At 28.9% G+C, this 23,902-nt stretch overlaps 1 protein-coding gene across 3 annotated transcripts in view; it reads right to left on the bottom strand.

The window, feature by feature from the left end:
- Positions 1 to 863: 863 nt before the first annotated feature.
- LOC112683916 (RNA-binding protein fusilli) overlaps positions 864 to 23,902 on the bottom strand; it is a 65,184-nt gene continuing 42,145 nt past the window's right edge. Inside the window, exons 5-15 of one of the 3 annotated variants that reach the window (XM_025555126.1) lie at positions 17,451 to 17,540; positions 16,822 to 16,876; positions 11,094 to 11,204; positions 10,838 to 11,013; positions 10,670 to 10,764; positions 10,371 to 10,586; positions 9,513 to 9,806; positions 9,069 to 9,291; positions 4,089 to 4,354; positions 3,489 to 3,536; positions 864 to 1,712 (exon numbers count right to left, since the gene is read on the bottom strand). In XM_025555126.1, coding sequence (XP_025410911.1) covers positions 1,563 to 1,712; positions 3,489 to 3,536; positions 4,089 to 4,354; positions 9,069 to 9,291; positions 9,513 to 9,806; positions 10,371 to 10,586; positions 10,670 to 10,764; positions 10,838 to 11,013; positions 11,094 to 11,204; positions 16,822 to 16,876; positions 17,451 to 17,540 — 1,724 coding nt within the window. In that variant the 3' untranslated portion in view covers positions 864 to 1,562. Of the gene's footprint in view, positions 1,713 to 3,484; positions 3,537 to 4,088; positions 4,355 to 8,255; positions 9,292 to 9,512; positions 9,807 to 10,370; positions 10,587 to 10,669; positions 10,765 to 10,837; positions 11,014 to 11,093; positions 11,205 to 16,821; positions 16,877 to 17,450; positions 17,541 to 23,902 lie in introns of those variants that run through there. The other 2 variants (XM_025555127.1, XM_025555125.1) reach the window with 2 other exon arrangements.

Below are 23,902 nucleotides of genomic sequence, written 5' to 3'. Positions count from 1 at the left end.
TCTCGAACAACGATGGTGACGAAGGAGGTTTAGTGGTGGCTCCTACACCTTATCAACATTAGTAAAAATAAATATATTTACTTAATACAAATAATAATAATAATAATAAAACCGTATACATTATTGGCTAGTTGGAACATTGTAATTTAATATTGTGCGATTGACGAGGAAAATTAATAAAAATATATTTTAGGTAAATAGCATAACGTAAACGACTGTACGATGATGCCAACAAATGCGGAGGTTAATTTGAATGATTTTAGTTAAAAATTTGTTCATCGGAGAGACAAAATATAAATAAATACAGTCCAGTTAAATTTAATTAGAATATTGTCAAAATATCTACTTTTCTGAGATCTACGTGGAAAAAATTAAATTAAATAAAATTGCACAAAACAATTAAATGTTAAAAAAATTATTTATACATATAATCTTATATTTTAATTTTTCGTTATGTTTGGTCGAGTTTAAAGAAAACTAGAGATCTTACAACCAAATACTAAACATTTTAAACAAATATAAGATTCATAGACTAACATAATTTTGGCTTAGCACCGTATTATCATCATAATTTGTGTTTTTCTTATGCATTTCTCTAGTTAAAAAAACGAATAATAAATTAATCTCACTACTTACTAAGAAAAAAAAAAATATAATAGCCATTATATAATAAACAAATTTGGTCATAACTACTACATTATAGGATTTAACTAAAGAAAGTGCGAGGGAATACAATATTGAAAAACAATAAAGATTGCTCGGAAAGAATATATACGTAAAATATATTCTACGGACTGCAACAAACAGTTACGAATTACGATTCAGATAACTGGGCTAGGTAATAATCGATTGTATAATATTTGTTTTTTTTTTGAAATACTAATGGAATGCGTTGTGTACGTCGATCGATGCGGTGGCGTGTGCGCAAGCAGTAGACGCCGTTCATAAAACGTGTACACGGTATAATGATCATCATAGGCACACAAATGTAGGTATACGAATAAATATTAACAATAATATATATATAAATAAAACGACTCGAGAGGGCGGTGTTATTACTCGGAGAATAATAATGTACAAATATAAATCAAACAAACAAGTAAGATTTGTAAAAAGAAAAAAAATACTTAATTGGTAAAATTAACTAAAATCACTTGGAAAACTATACGTCAGTATATAATATGTATAATAACTCATAAACATCGATCGTAACTATTATAACATATTACATAATAAAACATTACGTACTTCTAAAACGATAACGCGGGGTATATTATATTACACGAGTTTTTTAAAAACTTTTTTTCGATTTTTACGCGCGTGGAAGACGACTATGATATTTGTTGGCTGAGCGTTGTAATGCGTAAAATTTACTATCATTATAAATGTACCGACTGTACAAATTGCTATGTATTCACTCTACTTTTTATTTCTAAAGTAGTTTGTTTTAAATCTAATATAGAAAAAATGTTATCGACAATATTACACAAATGTGTATAATACAAACAATATATATATATATATATATATATAAACACGTTAAGTACACGGCCGATTGTACTCTAGACTGTTGACTTGGTCTTGTTGGCCAAACCGTACGTCGACGGTTGTTTCAGGTCGTCGGTGGTGGCGGTGCCGGTATGTCGATTGCACGATTGCCGCCGACCGTCGTATCCCGCGTCAAGCCGCAGCCGAGTGCATGCCCATCGGACCTGTGAAATTCCGTAAGAGTCAAAATGAGAAATCGGCTTATTATTGAGGCCACGCATCACCGTGTATGATTAGTGCACGATTCTTCTATCAAAGACCAACTCGTTTTTCGATCGATTTATTATATTTTGTGTTTGCGAACGAATGGACTTAACAAAACAATTATTATTTATATCATTATACTTTTTTTAAATAATAACATAATTCATTTGAAAAATGTCATCTGAGGCAGAAGGTTTTTTTTTTAGAAATGTGAATAAAAATTAATTTATAAGTATAAGCCGAATATCAAACCGGTATAGTTTATAAGTTTTTACAATTGTTTAGATGGAAGTAGTACACCAGTATCACGTTCCACTAAACATATTCCTTCACGTTACCATTCACGTACATTTTAGTCTTTATGTACACATAAACGATTAAGATCTGGTTTGATATCCAAATTATATGTATCAACCTTTTCAGAGTAAATATTATGCATCTTAACCAAAGATAAACATATAAATAGCCATTTAAAAATAAAAAGCAAATAGTTAATAGTAATATAACTTATTACGAAAATAAATGGGAAAATTTTTTAAAATATTTTGTGTAACAACATACAGCTTAAAGAGACGTGCTAGAAATGTTTTCGGAGGGAATAGGTGAGGGAAGGTTCAATCAAAAAAACAATACAAGCAAAGCAATATTTTTTTTCTAAATTTGTTATAATTTCGGGTGGGGGTTTGAACACCTAAAACTATCCTCTAGGCACGCTCTTGGAAGCTTATATAAGTATTCATTATAATTATTATTCTTGGGAAATGCATATATAAATATATACAGAGTGTTCCTGAAATTATTGAGGAAACTAGTATACACTCTTTGGAGATGCCAAATGTTTACGGGGGAAATCGTCTAGTTGATTTTTTATTTATTTATTATTATTATTTTAATTTTTTTTTTTTTTTTTAATCAACGATTATTTTTTTTATTATTACAGAAGCGTTTCGTATCAAAAGGATCAAATCGTCATTTTTATTATTATTACTAGTATTGTGTAACACTAACCTAGATTTTATCTTATTATATTTGGAACATTATTTGGAATCTAAAAATGAATATTTATAAGATATTTCTTGCTAATTTTTGACGTGAAACAATATGTAACATCGATTTTGGGATTGTCACGCGTTTTTCACGCTAGAGTCGCCAGGATCAAAAGATATGGAGTGACATATCGATTTGTATCAGAATTCTGCAAAATAAACAGAGGTGAAATTTATTGGTTGATATTTCACATATCTGATTAATTAACACGGTTTTTATTGAAAAACAATCATAATTAAACAACATTTATTTGAAATTCATTGAAAACCGTATTAATCAATCAAATATATGAAGTAACAACAAATAGATTTCACCTTTGCTTATATTCCCAAAATTGATGTTACATATCGATTCACGTCGAACATTTGCAAGAAAAATCTTTACAAATATTCATTTTTTAGATTCCAAATAATGTTTAAAGGATAATAAGATAAAACCAAGGTTTTGAAGATAGAAAAAAAACAGCAAAACATTCTTCATTTGGCTACTCCAAAGAGTACGCGTATACTACCATTTCAGGAACACCCTGTATATACATTTATTTAAAAAATTTTCATAAAAATAATACATTAAGTGACCGAGAAATATATGCCTTTGATAGAATAATCGTTTTGCATACATCGTTTATTATTGTGTACAGGTAAGGAATGAAATAATGAAAAAAACATATTCTATACAAACATACCTACGTTCATTGTGCAGAATTGAGGATTCTGTTGCATGTAATCAATGTTCCACTAGAAAAACGCGTCATTCGAAAAAAAAAAAGCGATTAGTACAATTTTCTATATTAAGTATAATGATTTGTTATCCAATTTAAGAAATATATATTTTCGTGTACCATACAATAGTATACCGTTCGAAGACGTTAACATTTTACATTAAAATTTCAAAACTTATGACACACCTATACAGTCCCAAAGGGATTGTATCATTGTTTACTGGGTTTTTAATGACTACGGAGCGATAACATCTAATTTCAGCGAGATTTAAAACATATGCTATATTTTTAAAATAATTTGAAATTTTTATACGTGCCAACATAAGAATCAACTTTTATTTTTTAAATGGCAACTACTATAGTTTTTAACGGATTCAGGCGGTGCTTGTTTGTTTGTTAACATCGAACCGTATATTTGAATTTAACGCTTTGCAAGTTACGACCCTCTAAAGTTTAGTAAATCGAAAATTAGTTCGTATCAGTGATAAGCTACTTTATTAGAACTTCTTTTTTTGAACGATATATATTTGTTACTCGAGTCCTGACATATTTCGACTAGGGCATTTACCTCGGATACGGAGTGTATAAGATTGCACATGTCCACGGGCGGCGGGGGCGCCATTGGCGGCGGAGTGCCCTGCATGATGAGTAAAGCGGGCGGTTGGTGTTGTGGTGATATGGGAGGCGACGGGTACGGCCAGTAAATAATTGGCTGCGGGTACGGAGCGCCCAGTGACGGTGGCGGTTGGTGACCGATCAACGGTGGAGGTCCTGAGAACGGAGAAAAGTTCGATGTCGGTGGTGGGAATGGCGGCGAAGACATCAGAGGTCCACCTGTGTAGATTATACAATGGAAGGGTTATTAGCAGGGTTAAAAATACATAGTATACAATACGATAAGCGCACTAAATGTAAATAAATAAATAAATAAATAAATAAATGTACGAATAATTATAGTATAATAAGCGTGGAAAAGGGATGACAGAGGATGACTGTGTATATATATATGAGGACGTTGATGATGACGATGATGATGATGATGATGATGATGATGATAAAGATAATTATGGTAATTATATTAAGTAACATACGCCAATCTCCTCGGACTTTGAAAGCGAAAGGAAGTGAAAAAAGCAATTAAAAAACGTATATTATTATAAATAAATAAAAAAAAATATATATATATAAATAAGTTTAAACGGACTCACCAGAAAGATTAACACCACCAATCACCAGCAACCAATATATAATTTTTGCTTAGATATTTATATATACGCCCCGTGCGCTAAATTTATTTACCACTATGTGAACACCGTTTAGTTAAATCTAGTACGTAATTTTGTAACGAGAAAAATATAATAAAATAATAATCAAAGCCATTCAAAAATTCTAAATAAAAAAAACAAAAAAAAAAAATGATAAAATAATAAAATAAGTTATACAAATGTAGTATAATTTAAGCGAATGATTTTTTTTTTTTTGTTGTCCGTCGTCCATAATACAATACAATCGTGGATCCGCACATCCGTCGCGTGTCCATTTATACGACCACGACAACCACGATAACGACGAGACGACGTGTGAAGCGTCTTCTCTATTAGAATAAGCAAATATGTTGTTAAAAATAAAAATAATCAAATAATCTGATTATTAAATTACTGTTAGACGCCGGTCCGTCGGAGACGCCGTCCGATCACCATAAGATATAAAATATACCCTCGCGCATTTGCAACACCGCGCGCCCTGAACGTTGCGCGATCACCTGTTGCAAAGGTTGTTAGAGGAGGTCTAAAAAGCTACAGATGGTTATATTATATTATCGTAAAAATAAGTGTGTAACGCCACCTCACGACACGCATAGCATCGCGGGGTCCCACGTTTTGTATTTAAGTGATAAGAGAACATCTCAGTGGGTACCATTTAAGATTCGTATACGAGTTTATTTTACAAGTGTTAAATCTAAGATGGGTCGATTCTTCGTTTCCGAGGGTCATACCAAAAAAATGGTTTCGGGTCATTCCAAAACTAGCCTAACAGCTCTATACAATGCAAATTTTAAAAATATTGAAATAAGTTTAACAAAAAAAAAAAAAAAATTGAGAGGAAGTGCATGATAATGCATACGTCTATAAATTAATTTGACATAGAGTCATGTAAATAAATAATCTGCTTTATTGGAAAGGGAACAATTGTGCACCCATGCATCCCCATAATAATCAAAAATGGTACCCCTGCTGAGCTCTCTGCACCGGGGCCAGAGGTCTTCTCGCAAACCGAGTGGTAACAACAGTATAGTTATTAAGTAACTAGTAATATACAGTTGTAGACAATAGTAATAATAGTACAATGTAAGACTATCAAACTGCATTTCCAAACACCAACAGACAAATGTTTTTTTTTTTTACACGTTATACACGCACCCAATGCCATATACCCGTCTTTCAAGCTCACCTATTTACGTCTGGCACCACTTTTTTTTAATCTACATGCATGTGTATGTGTGAGTGTTTGTGTGTGTGTGTGTGTGTGTGTGTGTGTGTGTGTGTAAAGAAGTTTGGAGGAAATAATATTGGCGCTGATCATCTAATCGCTATTTTTTTTTTCTAATATTACGAATCGGTATAAAATTTTTTTCAGTGGTACAAAAGATGACCAGAAAAGGGCTTATGTATACTAAAATGTTTAAAAATAGTAAGACCCGTTTCCTACAAAACCCAAATATAATACGAGGAACAATACTCATTTGATTCGAGAGCGGAGTCTGTTCTCAGTTGAGAAAAAAAAACTTAAATCAATCTACCATAATAATTTCTCACACACAATATCACCAAAAGCAAGAAACCATATTCGGATCCTGAGACACATTTCACTCCGAATGCAAATAAGCTGGTAAAAAATTTGGAACTATACCACAATTTTAAACAAGTACGTGAAAAAAAGGATAAAATAATAATGATATATTTAAATACATGTTCAAGGAGAAAAAAATTCAAAGGAAGAAAACCTTTGCTGGTTTTTCGTCCTTTAATACCGTATATAAATATAAGTAGACTCTGGGTCTACAATGTGAACTAGAAAGTTAAAGAGATGAAAAAGCAGAATAAAACATACGACTTCAACACCAAATTCCGTTAGGCAATATTTCGATATATTTTATATTAATATTAATATATAAAAAATAATTTTTCTATTATTATGTTTATTATTAATATTATTAAAAATGCATAACACATAAAAAACGGATCAATAAAAGGTTTGTACACATTTCATACTTGCTATCTAAATACAGCATTTATTAAATATTTAGTAGCACACAAATCGCAAGATTCCGCTACCATAAATTTATTTCTGTCCACACGGTCACTGAATCTCGGGGATAGAGTCCGCTGTTCTGTTCAAATTTATCAGGATAAATAAAATCAACAATTATACGAATGTCATGCAGTGAAAAATTATCGTACACGACGCAAGTGTGAAATATTTAAGAACGATTCAAATTTTGAAAAAAAACAATACATGCACGCTTAATTACAAAACACGGTATTAATTTTAAACGCCTTCGACGCTAAAGTTATTAAGGAAATCATATAATATTTTATTGTCATAAGTATCATGCACGGACAAGTTTCACTATAATGTAGTGTATTGATAACAATAATTATAATTATAAATTCACTCAAAAATTTTGAACAGAACAACGACAAAAGTGCTAACAATGATAAGAATAATAAAATTATGATCATGCAAAAAAAAAAAAAAAACACCAAGCTTAAACCTACCCCAGAACCATTTTGCAACGATGTTTATTATTATTAATCGTGGTCGTAGATTTTACGATTTCGTAGTATATAATTAATTTTTTCAATCACCGTAAACGTGATTTAACCACATGAAGCTTTTTTTAAAAAAAAATATATAATATCTAAGCGAAAAACAATCCCACAATATGTATGAAACAGATTAATAAAGAAGAAATAAATTTATCAATAGCGAAAGCCTGAGACTTTTGAACAAAACATAACTGGTGTTAATTTTATAAATAAAAAGTAAAATTATTTAACTACTTAACTTACAAACATCTAAAGTCTAAAAGTGCCTAAATAACTAAATAAAAAAAAAAAAAAAAAAATTAAAGTAATAACCTAATGATATTACATTGTATCAAATGATATGATCAAAATAAGTTTAAAGCTAAACACATCAGGTTAGTCCTAGTTAAGCAAAAACAAAAATAATAATAATAATAGGTTAACAGGGCCTATAAAACTTTAAGCAGTGAAAAACGAAAATAAATAACAAATATTCCTAACAAAAATAAGATATTAAAAGTTATATAAAATGGAATTTTTCGAAGTCAAAAGGAATGTTTGGGTAAAAATATTTTACGATTTTAGTGAGATGTACAGTCACAAAGTATGTGATTCCTAATCTAACGAAATCCATGAGTTAATTGGAAAACAACATTTAAGTACAAATTAGTAATTTAAAATTAGTCTTAAGATCTATTAATAGTAACTTAAAGTTAAAAATTAATTTACAAAATTCGTTCAGTACCCTGTAAATGATTAAAGCTCGATTGCTTTAAGTACGTTTTGTGCAGTCAGTATTATATATAGATGAATATGCATATATATAATATGTATATATATATATATAATAATAATATAATAATAATAATAATGGTATAATGTAGAAAATATAATCCAGAGGACGGACATTGTTAAAAAAAAAATAAAACAAATTGTTGTGTAACCATTTACCACTAACCATGTACCCGGTTATAAGCTCTAATAACCAAACTAACAGCAACAAACTAACAGTAGAGGTAGGGGCAAAAGGGTGGCGGAAAGAAGTTAAATGGTATAAAACTGCGCAGGGTGTTGTAAATAAGGAGATGATGCGGCCATGGCAGCTGCTGCTGCCGCGGCGGCAGCCGCATTAGGAGCTTGATTCATTGAAAACATAGGCCCAGGAGCTGAAGCAGATGGTGGTGCAAACTGTCGTTTATTGGAACTTTCAGCACCACCGGGAAATGCTTGTTGCCATGAACGTTTTTGTGGCGAATTAGCCGCTGACGGCATGACAAATTGATTACCAGCAGCCGAAACTGGCACAAAAGACTTAGTGGTCATGTTATGTGGAAATCGTGGCATGTTAAAGTACATAAATTGTGAAGCAGCTGCATTTTTAGCCAGGTAGTTCTGGGCACTATTATCCAATAATTGTTGAGCTGCATTGGGAGATAAAATCGATTGAATATTTGGCTGTTGAGCCATACCATTATTCATATCTTGTTGCTGTTTGGTAAGCAGAGCAAGGTTGATCAACTGATTATGTTGAGCTAGCTGATACAACCATGATTCTTGTTGTTGCTGTTGCTGTTGTTGTTGTTGAGCAGCTGCCACAGCCGCACGTTGGAGGGCTAGGGATTGGGCTAAATTTTGTGCGTAAACTGACATTGGATCCCAAGCGGGCATTAGGGCAGGGACAGGGTTACCAGGATTAGCCACCTGGTTGGCGGTTATTAGAGGCTGTGCAGGTAACATACCAGGTGGTGATAACAGCGATTTGGCAGCTACTGGGGATAAAGCTCCTGTAGCAGCTCCTCCGCCAGTCAACACAAGGTTCATATCTTCACCAGAACACTGGAAAACTTCAATATACCGTTGTTTTTTACCAAAAGACATGTAATTGTGGTGTTTAGCCATAGCTGCTTGAGCAGCACTGCCTTCATTGTTCATTTGAATAAATGCTTCACCAGATGCATGACCCTAAGGAATACCATACCAAATTAAAATCATAAACTTAAAAAAAGATCAAGCACGTGCATACAGACAGGCAATACAGAACATATAACAATTTTATTAGATGGTTATTTTTATTTTAGTCCAAAGCAAAGCATGGATTTACATAGCTAAATTAAATTAAATCTGTATACTTACTATAAAATAATATTATTAATGTTAATTAAATATGTTTCCATAATACTTACCACAGAGTTGTAAACCATGTGTACTCCTTGGAATACAATATTTTTGGAATGTTCTCCAAGGAACTCAAGTATATGTTCTACATTTGCTTCGTATGGTAGTCCACGTAAGCGTATACAGTCTTTTCGTGTGCCACTAGTGATAACATGTTGAGGCAATGGTAGCAATGGCACATGCCCAAGAAGGGCAGTAGGCGAATTATTCATACCAGCTGTTGTTGTAACTGGTGTTGTGATGTTACCATTGCTATCACTAGCTGTTGATCGCACAGTTGGATCCATTGCACGATTCAAAACCTTAGAAAAATAAATGTATGATTACATTACATTGTAAAAAAATAATCAAAACAAAATTATTGTGTTTACATAAGAATGTATAGAAATTAAAGCAGTTATTTTATTTTTAAAATTAAACTAAAACAAAAAAAAATGAATCCATAAATTTAAAAATTTGTATTTGTATACATTTTATTAAATAATTTGTTGTAATAAAATAAGTAACCCAATCAAAAACAATTTCTTAAATATAATTTATGATAGTCTGAATACAACAGTATTCAGACTATTATAAATGTATATACAAATGTGTAATGCATCTTCATTGGGTATTTTCTTGTTGTTTGGCAACAATTTTTTTTGTAAATTAAATCTATTATATTTTTTCAACAATCAATAATTTAGAACATTTATTTGAATGTTAAAAATTTAGTTTTTAAAATAATATTCTTAATTATTTTTGGTAGGTACTAAGTTCAAAAACTCAATTCTATGAATCTTAAGTTTTTTTAATTGTATAATGTGTATAGTATATCATCAATATTAAGAAATATAATAATTTTAGAATAATAACTAAATTCTTACTTGTTGAACTTCAGCTGTTGTGCTTCGAAATAATTCAATATACCTTGTACCTATAAGGTCCCTGTGTTTACTAAGTGCTTTAGGAGCATCTTCTTCATCAGCAAAAAGTACAAATGCATCACCAGTTGCACGCCCATCAAGTTTTTTAACAAATAAAACACCATCTTCGCCATCCATTACTGAACAAGTTTGCTCACCATTTTCAAAGAAAGTAATCTTATGCAAAAAAAAAAAAAAAAAATTAGTTAATAATTTATAATACTACAATAATAGTATTAATAATTATTATTTTAACATACAACATCTTTGGCTGAACAATCATAAGGTAAACCCCTCATGCGTACAATTACTTGAGCACCCTTGGTCAGAAAAGCTTGTGCCTCACTGCTATTACCTGTAAAAATATAATTTGAGTTACAATAATGAAAATATGATCAATTAAATGTATCTATTTATTTATAGCATACCTCCAGCAACATTTATGAAGTCTTCACCATTGGCTTTGTATACTTCAATATAACGGTTACCAATATGGTGCTTATGTCTTTTCATAGCCATGTCTCTGTGCTCTTGGTTTACAAAACGCACAACTGCCTCACCGTTGCGACGACCATGCGCACTTAAACACAATGCCACACCACCTCTGTAATAAAAAAAAAATACAATAATAATTAAATTACTATATATTAAAAAACTTTAAAAATTATAACATTTAATACATACTTGGCAATATTTAGACCGCGGAAAAACTTGGCTATGTCTTGATCAGATGATTGCCACGGAAGACCTCTAGCTCTGACTACACAATTGTTATCTACTTCTTCATTTTTCCAGCTAAAAAAATAAAAATAAACTGTGAAAAAATTATATATTTTAACTAATAAATAAGAACTAAAATAAACATAACTTTATATTGTCATAATAAGAAAATAAGAAAAAAAAATAAAGGTAATAATTTTTTAATGTTTAACTGTTAACTTTATTATTTATAAATTTACCTAATATTTGCACAATGAATAAATAAATAAATAAATAATCTGAATTCCAAATCATAGTTATTTTAGAAAGTAAAATAATAAATTGAATTTAAATCAATTACAATAGTTCTTGAACTACAGAGCAAGTCAAGAATAAAATTTCCGCAGAGAAATGTAATATATTCAGTATAAATCACAATATATTTGTCAGTTAAAATAAAAACAATTTTCATATATGATATTCATCTAATACCAAAAACAATAAGGTAATCCCAATGCACTTAAGATATTTTTGATAAACATAATTTAAATATAAAAATAGTATCCCTTTTGTATTATGGATACCTATACTGAATTACTGAAAAAATAAAACAGATATATGTTGTATAAAATCATTTTTATGTATTTTCATGTAATCCAAGGTCTGATAATATATTTAAATATTCAAGTATAATCGAATACAAATCAAAGCAGTAGTAACAATCGAATCAGTTTGATTTGTTTAAATTATAAATGACATTGTATTTATTTTAAAATATTAATAACTGTGGTAAAATGATTCGTAAAATTGTTGGTAAAAAGAACATACAAGCATAATTTAAAATGTAAACAAATAGGTACGTCATGCACAGAAAAGTCGTCATGTAGTTGATAGTGAATATAAATCGAAAAATATTGCTAACTATGATCTTAACGAACGATGTAATAGGCAATATCTATAATTAGGTACAATCGTATATATTATTACGTTCGAAAAGAGGCATTTGCATCATCCTCCCGTTATTATTATTATAAATTATAAAATATGAACAATTAAAAAAAAAATAAAAAAAAAAAAGTACGGCTAAATGAAAACGAACGTCAGACGACGAACAAGAGCACAAGCACATTAGAACAGTCACCACTTGAACTGAAAATTAATAGCTCAATTACGAAATAAAGACTTAATGGAAAATCTGAATAAGAGGGGATGGCTGTGGAGCATTTTTCAATACTCTCGACCTTTGTGTCGTTCATACACATTACAGTTGTCATCGCAATCAGAAAATTAATTCGGGCACAACATCGAAAGTGTCCTATTAATATTAATAATAATAATAATAATAAATAATAAGCACTAGGCTATTAAAGTCGACGACGCCATGATGAATAATACATAATAAAACAACGCGCGATTATCTACATCGCTCTGTGAAACCAAATTATGATGATTTTTTTTTCTTCAGACTCAGACTTTTATCTAATACGGCCGTGAAAACAACACTCGAACGATAAGAAAACGATATTATAAGTATGTCGTTCAAACTCTCCTCGTGGATGTGTATATTATAATAATTTATAATACGGTACGCGTTTGTCATTTTTTTTTTTCGGGGAGACCTTAACTTCTCGCGCACACGTTTGCCGACGACCGACGTCGGAATGGGAGAAAAAAAAAAACAATAAGCGCGGGGAGAGTACAAGGTATTTTTTTTTTTTTTTTTTTTAATAGTCTGTGCCCATGTCAACAACCACACGCCATAAGTTAAGAGCATTGTGTTCACCTCGCGCGCGCGCGTTTGTATGTGCGTACGTACGCCTTGCGCGTTATGTGCGATACACGCGCACGTTCGGAGAATTAATTTTTACTTATAGTATATTATAATAGACGGGTGACAGAAAAAAAAAAAACCTAAAAATATGTGTAACACACCGTTTATATATAATAAACAGTCGAAATTAGTGTGCGAGCGCTACTGCTGAATGCATGCGCGCGCGCGCACAAACGCAACCGACTCGTCGTCGGCGGCGACAAGGTTCACGATATTATAATAAATTGTTTTTTTTTTTTTTTAGGTATCATAGGTGCATAACACGAAGTAATTAATGTGTAACCTACGCGCACGGTTCGTGCGAACGACAAATCGACGGAGGAAATAATTATTACAATACATAACGGCCGGGAAAAAAATTCATAGAAAAACGTACACGCGCAAGGGGAACAGAACTGGTTCGCGTTTCTTAAATGTTCTCGTCACAATAATAATTTTACGTTCGTTTTCGTCAACTGCACGCGTATATTTCTCCGGGTTCCCGAAACGCATGATAGAAAATATCCATTATGATAACGTTTAATATGTATTTATAAATACTAAATATACAACAATACAGATAAATAAAATAAACAGCGAATTCGTTTGGAAACAATTTGAATGATTCATATGCGTTATCTTTGTTTATCCATTGAAAACGAACGAGCCCACAAAATCGATTTATATTCGATAAACAACAAAAATTATTCAAAATTATATGTGTTTGTATTTTTATGGCCAATTTAAGTAATAATTAAACATACTATTTGAACTGGTTATTTCATAATTTGATTTGACGGTTGTAAAAAACTATAAAACCAAACCGATTGACAATTACAGATATAGATATTTTTATATATAATTTATAAAATAAATAATTAAATTAAATAACAATACTAAGATGTCGATAATAAAATAACATATCCAAAAATTGAAGTTTAGCCATCCATTAGAATATCAATACATTACAATATATTTGCTATGGCTGTTTAATTCGTTGATTAATATCTGATGAGTTATGAAAGTATAAGAGAAGATATACCATGTACTTTATTACTAGCACATAAAAAAAACATTTTCTATTTCAAATAACTGACGTTATCGAATTGGAAACCTGTCAGAATAAAACATATTAAAAGCAATAAATATAATATATCTTTCATTAAAATAATTGTTATCGTAAAAAAATCAATTATAATAAATTTATAAATGAAATGTATGAATAAAACTATAATTTTTACATTTTAATACCGTTTTATAAATTTATAATAACACCACAAAGCATTTTTCAAACATATTATTTTTAAATTGTAAAATTTTACGGCACATTCTTAATATCTATATTTTAATGAATACCAAATACAATTAAGATAATACATAATTTATATTATTGAATTAAAATCGTAAAGTATATTAAACGCTCTTTCAAAAAATAATTAAAATATAATCATCATCAAAAGCGTTTTTGTGAAGTTAGGTGAAAATAATGTATTTTAGATTTTTCAGTTACAATAGACCTGTTTTTAAATAGGTTTATTTAATTTAATTAATCTAATTCACAATGTCCATCGAAAAAAAATTGTAAGTATAGTATCCGTATTGCATTAAGAATCTATAATTTATAACCGATAACCTTAGTGCCCAATCAATATTATTTAATATATATTATACGTACAATGATTAATTTACTGAAATTTTTATACTGTTAATCGGTTATTTATATATACTTTTCGTTTTAATATGCATATATAAACACATATTTATAAATTTTTATTATAAAATACTAAAGGTAATCTAACTGTACTCCAATCTCTACAAATTTATTTTCGAATACATTTCTAACACGATACTATAGAATTAAAAACAATCAATTTTAGAAATATTATACAAGTATAGTAGTAAAAACATACAATACTTAATCGTGTGTAACTGTTCCCCCATCAAACAAAATACGGTTTTATTTTTTTTATACCTATTACCTACTCTTGTGTTTGCGCAGCAGGTATGTTCGTAATGAGACCCGTTTATTGTTCTACAATACATGAAAATATGAAATATTGTCGGAAACGTCCCAGAAATAATTTAAACAGGACAATATTCAAATTAAGTGAGTTATTTCATCCTTTAAAATTAATATTTAATTGTTCTATGACATTATCTGTATAGATATTCATATATTTACTTAAATTCATATAATTTTAAGAATTATTATTTTAATTACTGATGGGAAACTAAAAATGTCAGTAGTGACTACTATTATAATGACACATAAATGCTAACGACGATAAAAGGGTAAAAAAAAAAACGTTAAAAATTCAAAATTAGATTATAAAAAAGTAAGAAACTTTTTTTTTTAAATTGATTATTTAAAATTATTTCAAATACATTTATGAATATTAAACATAATAATATAATTTTCTTTGAAATTAAAGAAAGTTGAAATATAATTAGACTTTCTCACATGTGCTATATTACAGTTAAAATACAAACACATACGCACACAAACAGTTCACATAGTATTATAGCTCCCAGCTATTTTATTATAATAATAAAATAATAATTAAGATAATATATATATATATGCATATATACATGAAATTATAATAGGCGATAGTAGTTATTATAGTTTATCGCAAACAAAACGGAACGACGATAACCTTAGGATTACGAATGGGTGACACACACACAACAAAATATATCGACTGCGGACAAGTTTGTGTAAAGCCACAAGCATGAAAACAATTTATGGGTAGATCTTATGATTTATGATTCCTGTGCAGTTTTTCGATAACGACCAAACGTACGTTGTGTCTGAACAAGGGTGTCAATTTTTGTCCAACAGTTCTGCCGCAACGGACATGTGTTTGAAATCGAATAACAACTAGTTTATAAAAATTATTATCATATACAATAATAGTAACAATTTCTGACCGATACATTTATCAAATTAATCGATCAAGCAGCTGAATAAGTTTGTTTGATGTCGGTTATAATCCATTACTATTATTATTATTATTATTTTTTATATAAAAGATCATAACCTGTATATGTGCATAGTACACACATATAAATATAATATCTGATTACATAAGGAATGGTCACGTAACAAAGTCGAGGATACGCGCGAAAAAAACTCACCGAAGAATACCACATCATTCATCGAAATGAAATGTAAAATATTTTGATATAACATTCAGAATAGCCGATGAGATATTAAGGTTTGAATGAAAATAAGACATAACTTATGTAGCAACGATATACATAAATAAACACTTAAAATACTTAAAATTAATAATCATTAAACTAGCATTTTGAGATCTTAAAACCATGCCTGGGTTATAATATTCATTGATTTAACTGTATCTGATCGGAAATCTGAATTACTAAAAGAAGTATTTGTTTTATTATAATTTATTAGATACAGTTTTTTAACCATAAAGAATAAACATTTAATATTATATACTAAACATACATAATACCAAAAAGAAAATTAATTTTAATAAAAACATTAAAGTCATATGTATTTATAAAATATTTTTACGAAGTATTTTCAAAGGTAATTATTATTAAGAATAATACACAAATGAAACAACTTCTTAATCACGTACAAATAATACGCATACCTATACTCATTCCGCGTGGACAAATTAATATATATTTTTTTATTTTTTTATTTTTCTACAAAAATCGATCGTATTACAACATTATAAGATAATATCACTACTAAAATATACGATTGTCATAACACACACACACAGATATATATATACATGCGTAAATCGTTTATCTCCAGTCTAATAACCCTTTAAATGTAATACATTTTTTTTTTTTTTAATAAGGAATTGGAAACTTAAAACTATGGTATCTAGAAGATAATGTCTGAAATAATTTTATGTTACTCACCAAATACCAGGTTCGAGTTTTAGCTGAACGATTTCCGGCGAATTGAACGTATGGCCTAAAACATAAAAATCATTGTGTTTTAAAAACAATCGACTTATAAACCAATAACACCTAGTGGTTTCTCACACCAGCGTTACCGGCAACACAGCAAAAAACGATTGCGAAACATTTTACAATAATATGCGATGAGCAAATATTGTTCACTGAAATTCGCTGAGCGACCCACTTCCTGGGCATTTACAGCAACGGTGCGGAGGAATGGAAAAAAACGGTACGTTATTTATAAAGACTGTGAAAAAATTACCCGACGACACGTAATATTAGATTACACTTTTTGCGAGAGTGAGAGACACTGTTAAAACTCGATGACTTCATTAAAACATTGGTTAAAATATTCCTGGCCGCGAAGCGGTACGAGAATATTAGAAAACTGTCGTCTCAGCGCATTTATGCGGGGGGTCTCCCCTTACCCACCATAGCACCGAAAAATTAAAACGTACAACGAACGAAACGATCCGTTTTATTTTCTAGTAAAATAGTCTGTTCTATTAGGGATAAACATGCGCGAATGTCGAAGAGTGCAGTAAAAAAAATAAATATTCTTGAAGCTCGAGAGCCGAGAAACTTACCGTCAGCTATGAGCCTTTGGACAATGTTAACCATATCCTTGACCTCAGCTACGTAGAATTGAGAATCAACTTCATGAGTTATTTCTAGATCTGAGACGAATAGTCGGGGGTCAAGGAAACAACCACTTTGTGAGAACGGTACAATAATAATGATATCGCATTAATTATTGATGATATTGTTAAAATAATAATTGGTGGTATCCATATTACGTATTCGATAAATAATACAATTCAATTTAATTATACACACTACATAATCGTACGCGGATCGTATAATTGAATTAAATAAAAACTAAATATGCAAATCGTACGAGCCAACAGGCTACAGGTGTGCTATTATAATGGTGTTAAACATGAGTAGTTGTAAGTTTTTCAGACGTTATTAATGTCGTGTATTTTAATTTCCATGTGTATAAATACAGTAGAAAATATCCATACACATTGAACGAAATAACAATCACTTACCATATAGTATAAGGTTATATTTTAATTTAAATATTTTCTTAACCGTATTCAGTGTACAACGACAATTATTATTATTATTGGTAATCACGTTATTCCGTAAATTAAATTAAATGATACACCATTAATTTAACAATAATTATTATAACCGTTTCGTGGGGTAAACAAATAACTCGTGTCAATAACGCGTATACGCGCTGGTAGTTCATACGAACGCGGTGATCGTGTGTGGAAAAGAGACGTACGTTTGAACACATAAATTACAATAAAGCGATTAACGGCTGCAACACAACCTGTTGCTGATAACAAGTCACCGTCATAGATATAGTGCAGCGTACATTCGAATCGTAACTACACGCACCGCAACTGCACACGTTCGATGGTTATGAGGAGGTACAAGTGCAAAAAAAAAATGTATATAAAAATAAAAAAAGTACAGGCTGTGGTTGTTTTTTGGTTCAATACAGACCGTCGAGAGTAATAAGCATTAAGGATATTGAACTAAATTATTGATACCTGACTTATACACGTACCACCATGTTGTTTTGTTTTTAGAAGTATTCTGTTTTCAAATACACCGATTCACGTAGTGCGATAATGATTTCAAAACATATTTAAAATTCTCTTGAAGTTAGTTCGAAATCAAATTTGCAATAATTTTATTTTTGTTCAAATCGTATAATCATTTATTTAGACCGTTTTTTGATTTTGATTACGGTACAATTTTAAAAACCAAAACCACTGGATAAACAAATTACCACTTCCAGTTTTCATAAAGATTTACTTTTACGTTTTAAAATTGTTAAATAACAGAAAATTACCAAAAATAACATTTCACAATAAATAGTATTGTGCATCTGACACAAATAAAAACTCAAGAATGACAAACAAAATGTTTCATAAAAATAACACATATTTCATTTAGTTAATATTTTTAATGATATCGTTCTCTATCGTAAAGAGTTTGTATATCATAGCTTACTGTAGGCGACATTGATTATTTTTAATTTTAAAAATGTATAATGTATACCAATCAACGCGATACATATGGATAGGATTTATCGAGCGACGGAGTTGTACTATGTTAAAAAAGATTATTCTGATAAATGATAAATATCAATCAAGAGATGTAAAAAATTAACGATAAGATTTAAAGCAACTATCAGAAATCGTATATAAACCTAAAAAAAATCAATAAGGCCTAATTCAAGTGTTATCACAGTAGCTACGTTAATTTGAAAAATAGTATTTCTAAAAGGTTTAAGCTTATTAACGAGTTAACTTTGGTGTGTTAATGTTTTAAAATGCTATTTTAGGTAATAATAAATGCGTGATCGTATTATCATATTATTATTCTGCATTTATTTAAAATTCAAAAATATAAGATTACAAACAGTAGGCAAAGTCGGACAAGTATTTAGTTCAATCAAAAAAAGACTATTTTATGAATATGATTCATAAAAATATATCTGTTATATTTTTTTTAACAAAAACTATTGAATATAAAAAACACAACTTCACTGAAATGGTGACCCCTCCAAGAGAAGAATATTTTTCTAACAACTGTTCATACATAAATAGTGCCTGTGTTACTTTAATTAATTTAATTAATAAATCATCGAAAAATTAAATTCAGAAGACAAATATTGTAATCCTTTCTAAATGTTCACAGTATTTAAAGTGTTTCAGAGTAAAAAAATAAAAAAATTTAATATTTACAAAAAACAATATATGTTAAGTTTTAAATATTTTTTTTTTATCTTTAATATAATAATAACCGTATATAACAACATATTACAGAACAATAGGTCATATATGATAATTCATCGAAATCAATATTAACACAGTGTTTAAAATATTAAGTGACAAACTATCCCTTCTGTTTAACAGGATTCTGTAATAATTATGGAAGTATGATGATCAACTGCCATAAATTTAATAATAACACGTATATAATAAAATATTGAAGAAATATTCTTATTGCAATATTGTATGTTTAATTCTAAAATTTGGTTTTGGTAACATTTTTTTAATAATATTGCATATATTTTGACAAAATGGATTTTTACCCAAGACATTTTATCCAGAACGCAGACGTTTTATGTCCTTTTGAATTCAGTTTAAACGTTGACGAGTTCATATCCATAAAAGGTATGGATACAGATATCAACAAAATTAATGTCAAAATACTCTAGAAAATGTTTATATTTCATTTGCATATAACGTAATCGATCCAAGAGCAATCCAGGAATCCACAAATGATACCCACGTGTACCGTCCTTTTCACGGTTCTATTTAATCATCATTTCTATTTATTATCGGCGGTTACCGTTATCGGAATCCGAATGTACATAAAATAAAACGAGCCATTTTTATTTGACATTAGGACGTTTATCGTTGAATCATTATAACAGGAGAAATGTCAATAAAAAAAAAATAATATTAAGATGTATTATTATACTATTATGTAAGTTTTTTTTTTTATCGATACTATTTCTCGAATATAAATATGACTGGTAGCCGGATAACGAGACTTCAAGACAGTTAATAATATTATAAATAAACGAGAAAGTCCAAAGTCTATAGAACATAAGTACATTGCGAAAATAATTTTAGAAAATATTCATGATTGAGATATATATTTTATACTCCTAATCAAATTCATCAAATTCTATAATTTCTCTTACAAATTACAAGAATACATTTATATCCATTTATAGTTAAATTGCTGCCTGTTTACGAAACTACCTAAACACAGAAACGCGTACACACATATATAAATAGTTGAGTGAAATCATAACGAACTGATTAGTGATGACGTCATTATCGACGATTAGTACTATTTTTTTAAAAATTAATATATTTGAATTACAAATGAACAAAAACTATGTAAACATAATTTTCAGTACGAAATTTATGATCGTCACGGAACACGACAAACCGATATTGTATAAATAACCCCTTGAATTGTCGTCAGAATACGATTCCTTTCTTAAAAACTCTTAAATATTAAATGTCTTTGATCAATGTCAAAACAAAGATTTTAATGTTACCTAATCATTTAAATCGCATGGTACGCATTAAATATAACTGTAATTGCTAAAATCTATAATACATAATATCTGTGGCTCCACCATAAATACCTATTGGTAATAATGACATCGTGATAAACGACACATACACGTTATTAATTCTTAAATAGAGAATACGTTTTTGTTTTTATTAAGTACTGGTATATTTAGAAAATGTAAAAAACTTACACGGAATTGATAATTTCGAGAGAAAATACCACATTTTATCAACTTAATGCTTATTTAATAAAAGAAAATCCTACTGAAGCTAAAATATATATTTCTCATGAATATAATGAAATGTAATTATTTATTTTATGTTATATTTAAAATTATAATAAATGAAATTATATTTTATTAGAAAAACATATTAATACTTAAATAATTGTACAACGGCAGTTATTGAGTTGTAATAAACACATTTTAACAGAAATTATCTTGTGTAAAAATATTCGGAAAATTTTTGTTTATTCATAAATCAATCAAAGAGAATGTTAAAATTGTATACAACTATCGCGGTATGAAAACAATATTTTATTATTATTTTTACAGTTGATAAAAAATGTACAATGATTAAATAAGATAAGAACCCGAAGCTATACAATGTGCTTGAAAAGTGAAAAATAAAATTAATTAAAAGACGAATTTCGATAAAAAAAATAATTTGTATACGTTAATAATATCAAGATTGGAATAAACGTTAACAAAAATATTTCAAATTGGTTTGTTGCTCATACATTATAACACATTAATTAAATACAACATACTTTTAAATATTAGAAATAATTATTTTATATTTTGGTTAAAATAATAAATTAAATGTACAATTAGTCTAGTAATTCTTTAAAAAATGTATTTATGTATATAAAATATAGACTGCAATTTTTAATACTTACAATAAACGGTAATATAAACAATATATTTGGTAACAAAAAACAACAAATATTATAAAATTTTTACAAATATTACTAACTACAAGAACAACGTAAAGATCACGACTGATGACTGATTACTGATTAGGAGTCTAAGAAATTAGTTATCTTTAGTCCCTTGGTACGCCACCTGTAGCGCACTCTACGGCGGGTTTACGTTAGCCATAACTCGACTACATTCGGAACGGTTCGGAAATCGTCGGCTTATGTATGGTAATTTCTTTATTATATTTCTTATTTGCATATTTTTTTAGAGTTTTTTTTAAATTGTATTTTATTTACTTAACACTTAAAATGATAGAAAAAATATGTCATCAAGTTTTAATATTAAGCAATTTTTTACACTGTTCACCAATCATCGAATTTATAAGTGTATGAACTAAACAAATAATACAATATAATACACATGCGTAAGCATATAAAATACTTATAAGAAGCAATAGAAATCGATTGCTTTTTTTTATTTTAAAAGAAATCTTCTATAATAGTTTAATAAAAATTCCTTTGTAATTTTAAAAACAACTCATTTAAATAAAAGTGACTGCATTTATTTGTTTACTTGCACTAACTTGCGTAATAAAATAATATCAATATTTCTAGTTAATAAAATATAGTTTTTAAAAATGAAGGCAGAATTTAATATTGTTTAATATAGTTTTATTTGATTCAAATACTTATGTCTAGGTGTAATATTAGTTTTAAAATAACGACGAATCAGCTAAACCGGACACGGGACACCCATGATGTGTAATCATTTTCCTACCTTTGTTTTAATATTCATAGCTCAACGTATTTTAACTCACAAAATACTACAGATTTTTAACATTCTTTTAACTAATTAACACTCACATTTTCGTTTGTGTTTTAAATTACATTTTAATTTAATAATGTTCATAATACTTTAATTTAAGGCATAGTATGGACACGTTGGTTGGTTGTAGTCACAGTTAATTTTAAGCTACTATCCAGGTATTAAGCGACGAAGCCATCTAAGTCCTTAAATCATACTCCAAAAATTCTAAAAACTATCTAATAATTACCTACTACAAACCTATCGTCACCACTGTCAGCCACTAACCATAATTACCAATGATTAGACCAAAAATAAAAAAAAGTATACATAATAATTTAATTTATATTATATGAAAAGCAAAACAAATTCCAAAGTATCCTACATCATTTATACAATTATAAATAACGAATAATATAAAGAATTTAAATATATTTTGTCATCAATTCTAAAGAAAATATAATATAATTATTCGTTACACATTTTAAAATAAAATTCTAGATTTTTATACTTTTAATAAGAAATCAATTATTTATTTGTTACATTTTAAGTACAAATTGAAACTATAGATCGTTAATAATAAAAAATATTAAAACTTAAAAATGATTAATAATATAACAAAGTCTAAGACATTCGATGATATTACAGCAGATTAAAAAAGCAACGTAAATATTAATGAAAATATTCGGTAACCATAATCTAAGTTGATAGATTGTGTCATTAAAATTGAAAACTCGAAGATGCAATACAACCAATTTTTAAACATTAATTTTAAATAGTAAACGAAATGTGATGAGATTACAGTAATTAATAACAATGGACATTACACGAAAACTATCTTTATTTGAATTCACTGAATTACATTTGAATCAATTGTATCTATATTTTAAAATGTATACTAGACAACAGATGTACTTCAAAGTCGGTTCAAGAATATAATTATTAATTTATTACATACACTGAAGGGACGACTATCATAATTTATTTTTATCAATTCAGTCCTCAGATAATCTCAGTGACCCTTATGGGAAGTACATGTTACTTACGTAATGTATTTTTGTGCTGCACATGAATTGCATCCCGAAATCACTTTTTCACATGAATCGCCTCCCAAAAAAAAAAAAAAACTTTTTTCCTTCCTATTTTATACAGATTTAGAACTGTCGATAGCATATTATGAGTATCAGCAGGTTAAAA

The sequence above is a fragment of the Sipha flava genome, unplaced genomic scaffold, assembly GCF_003268045.1.
Source record: "Sipha flava isolate LNK unplaced genomic scaffold, YSA_version1 237_pilon_pilon, whole genome shotgun sequence".
Classification (NCBI taxonomy): Eukaryota; Metazoa; Arthropoda; class Insecta; order Hemiptera; family Aphididae; genus Sipha; species Sipha flava.
The sequence above is the reverse complement of the archived record's forward strand: the minus strand, read 5'-3'. Positions and strand labels throughout refer to the sequence as shown.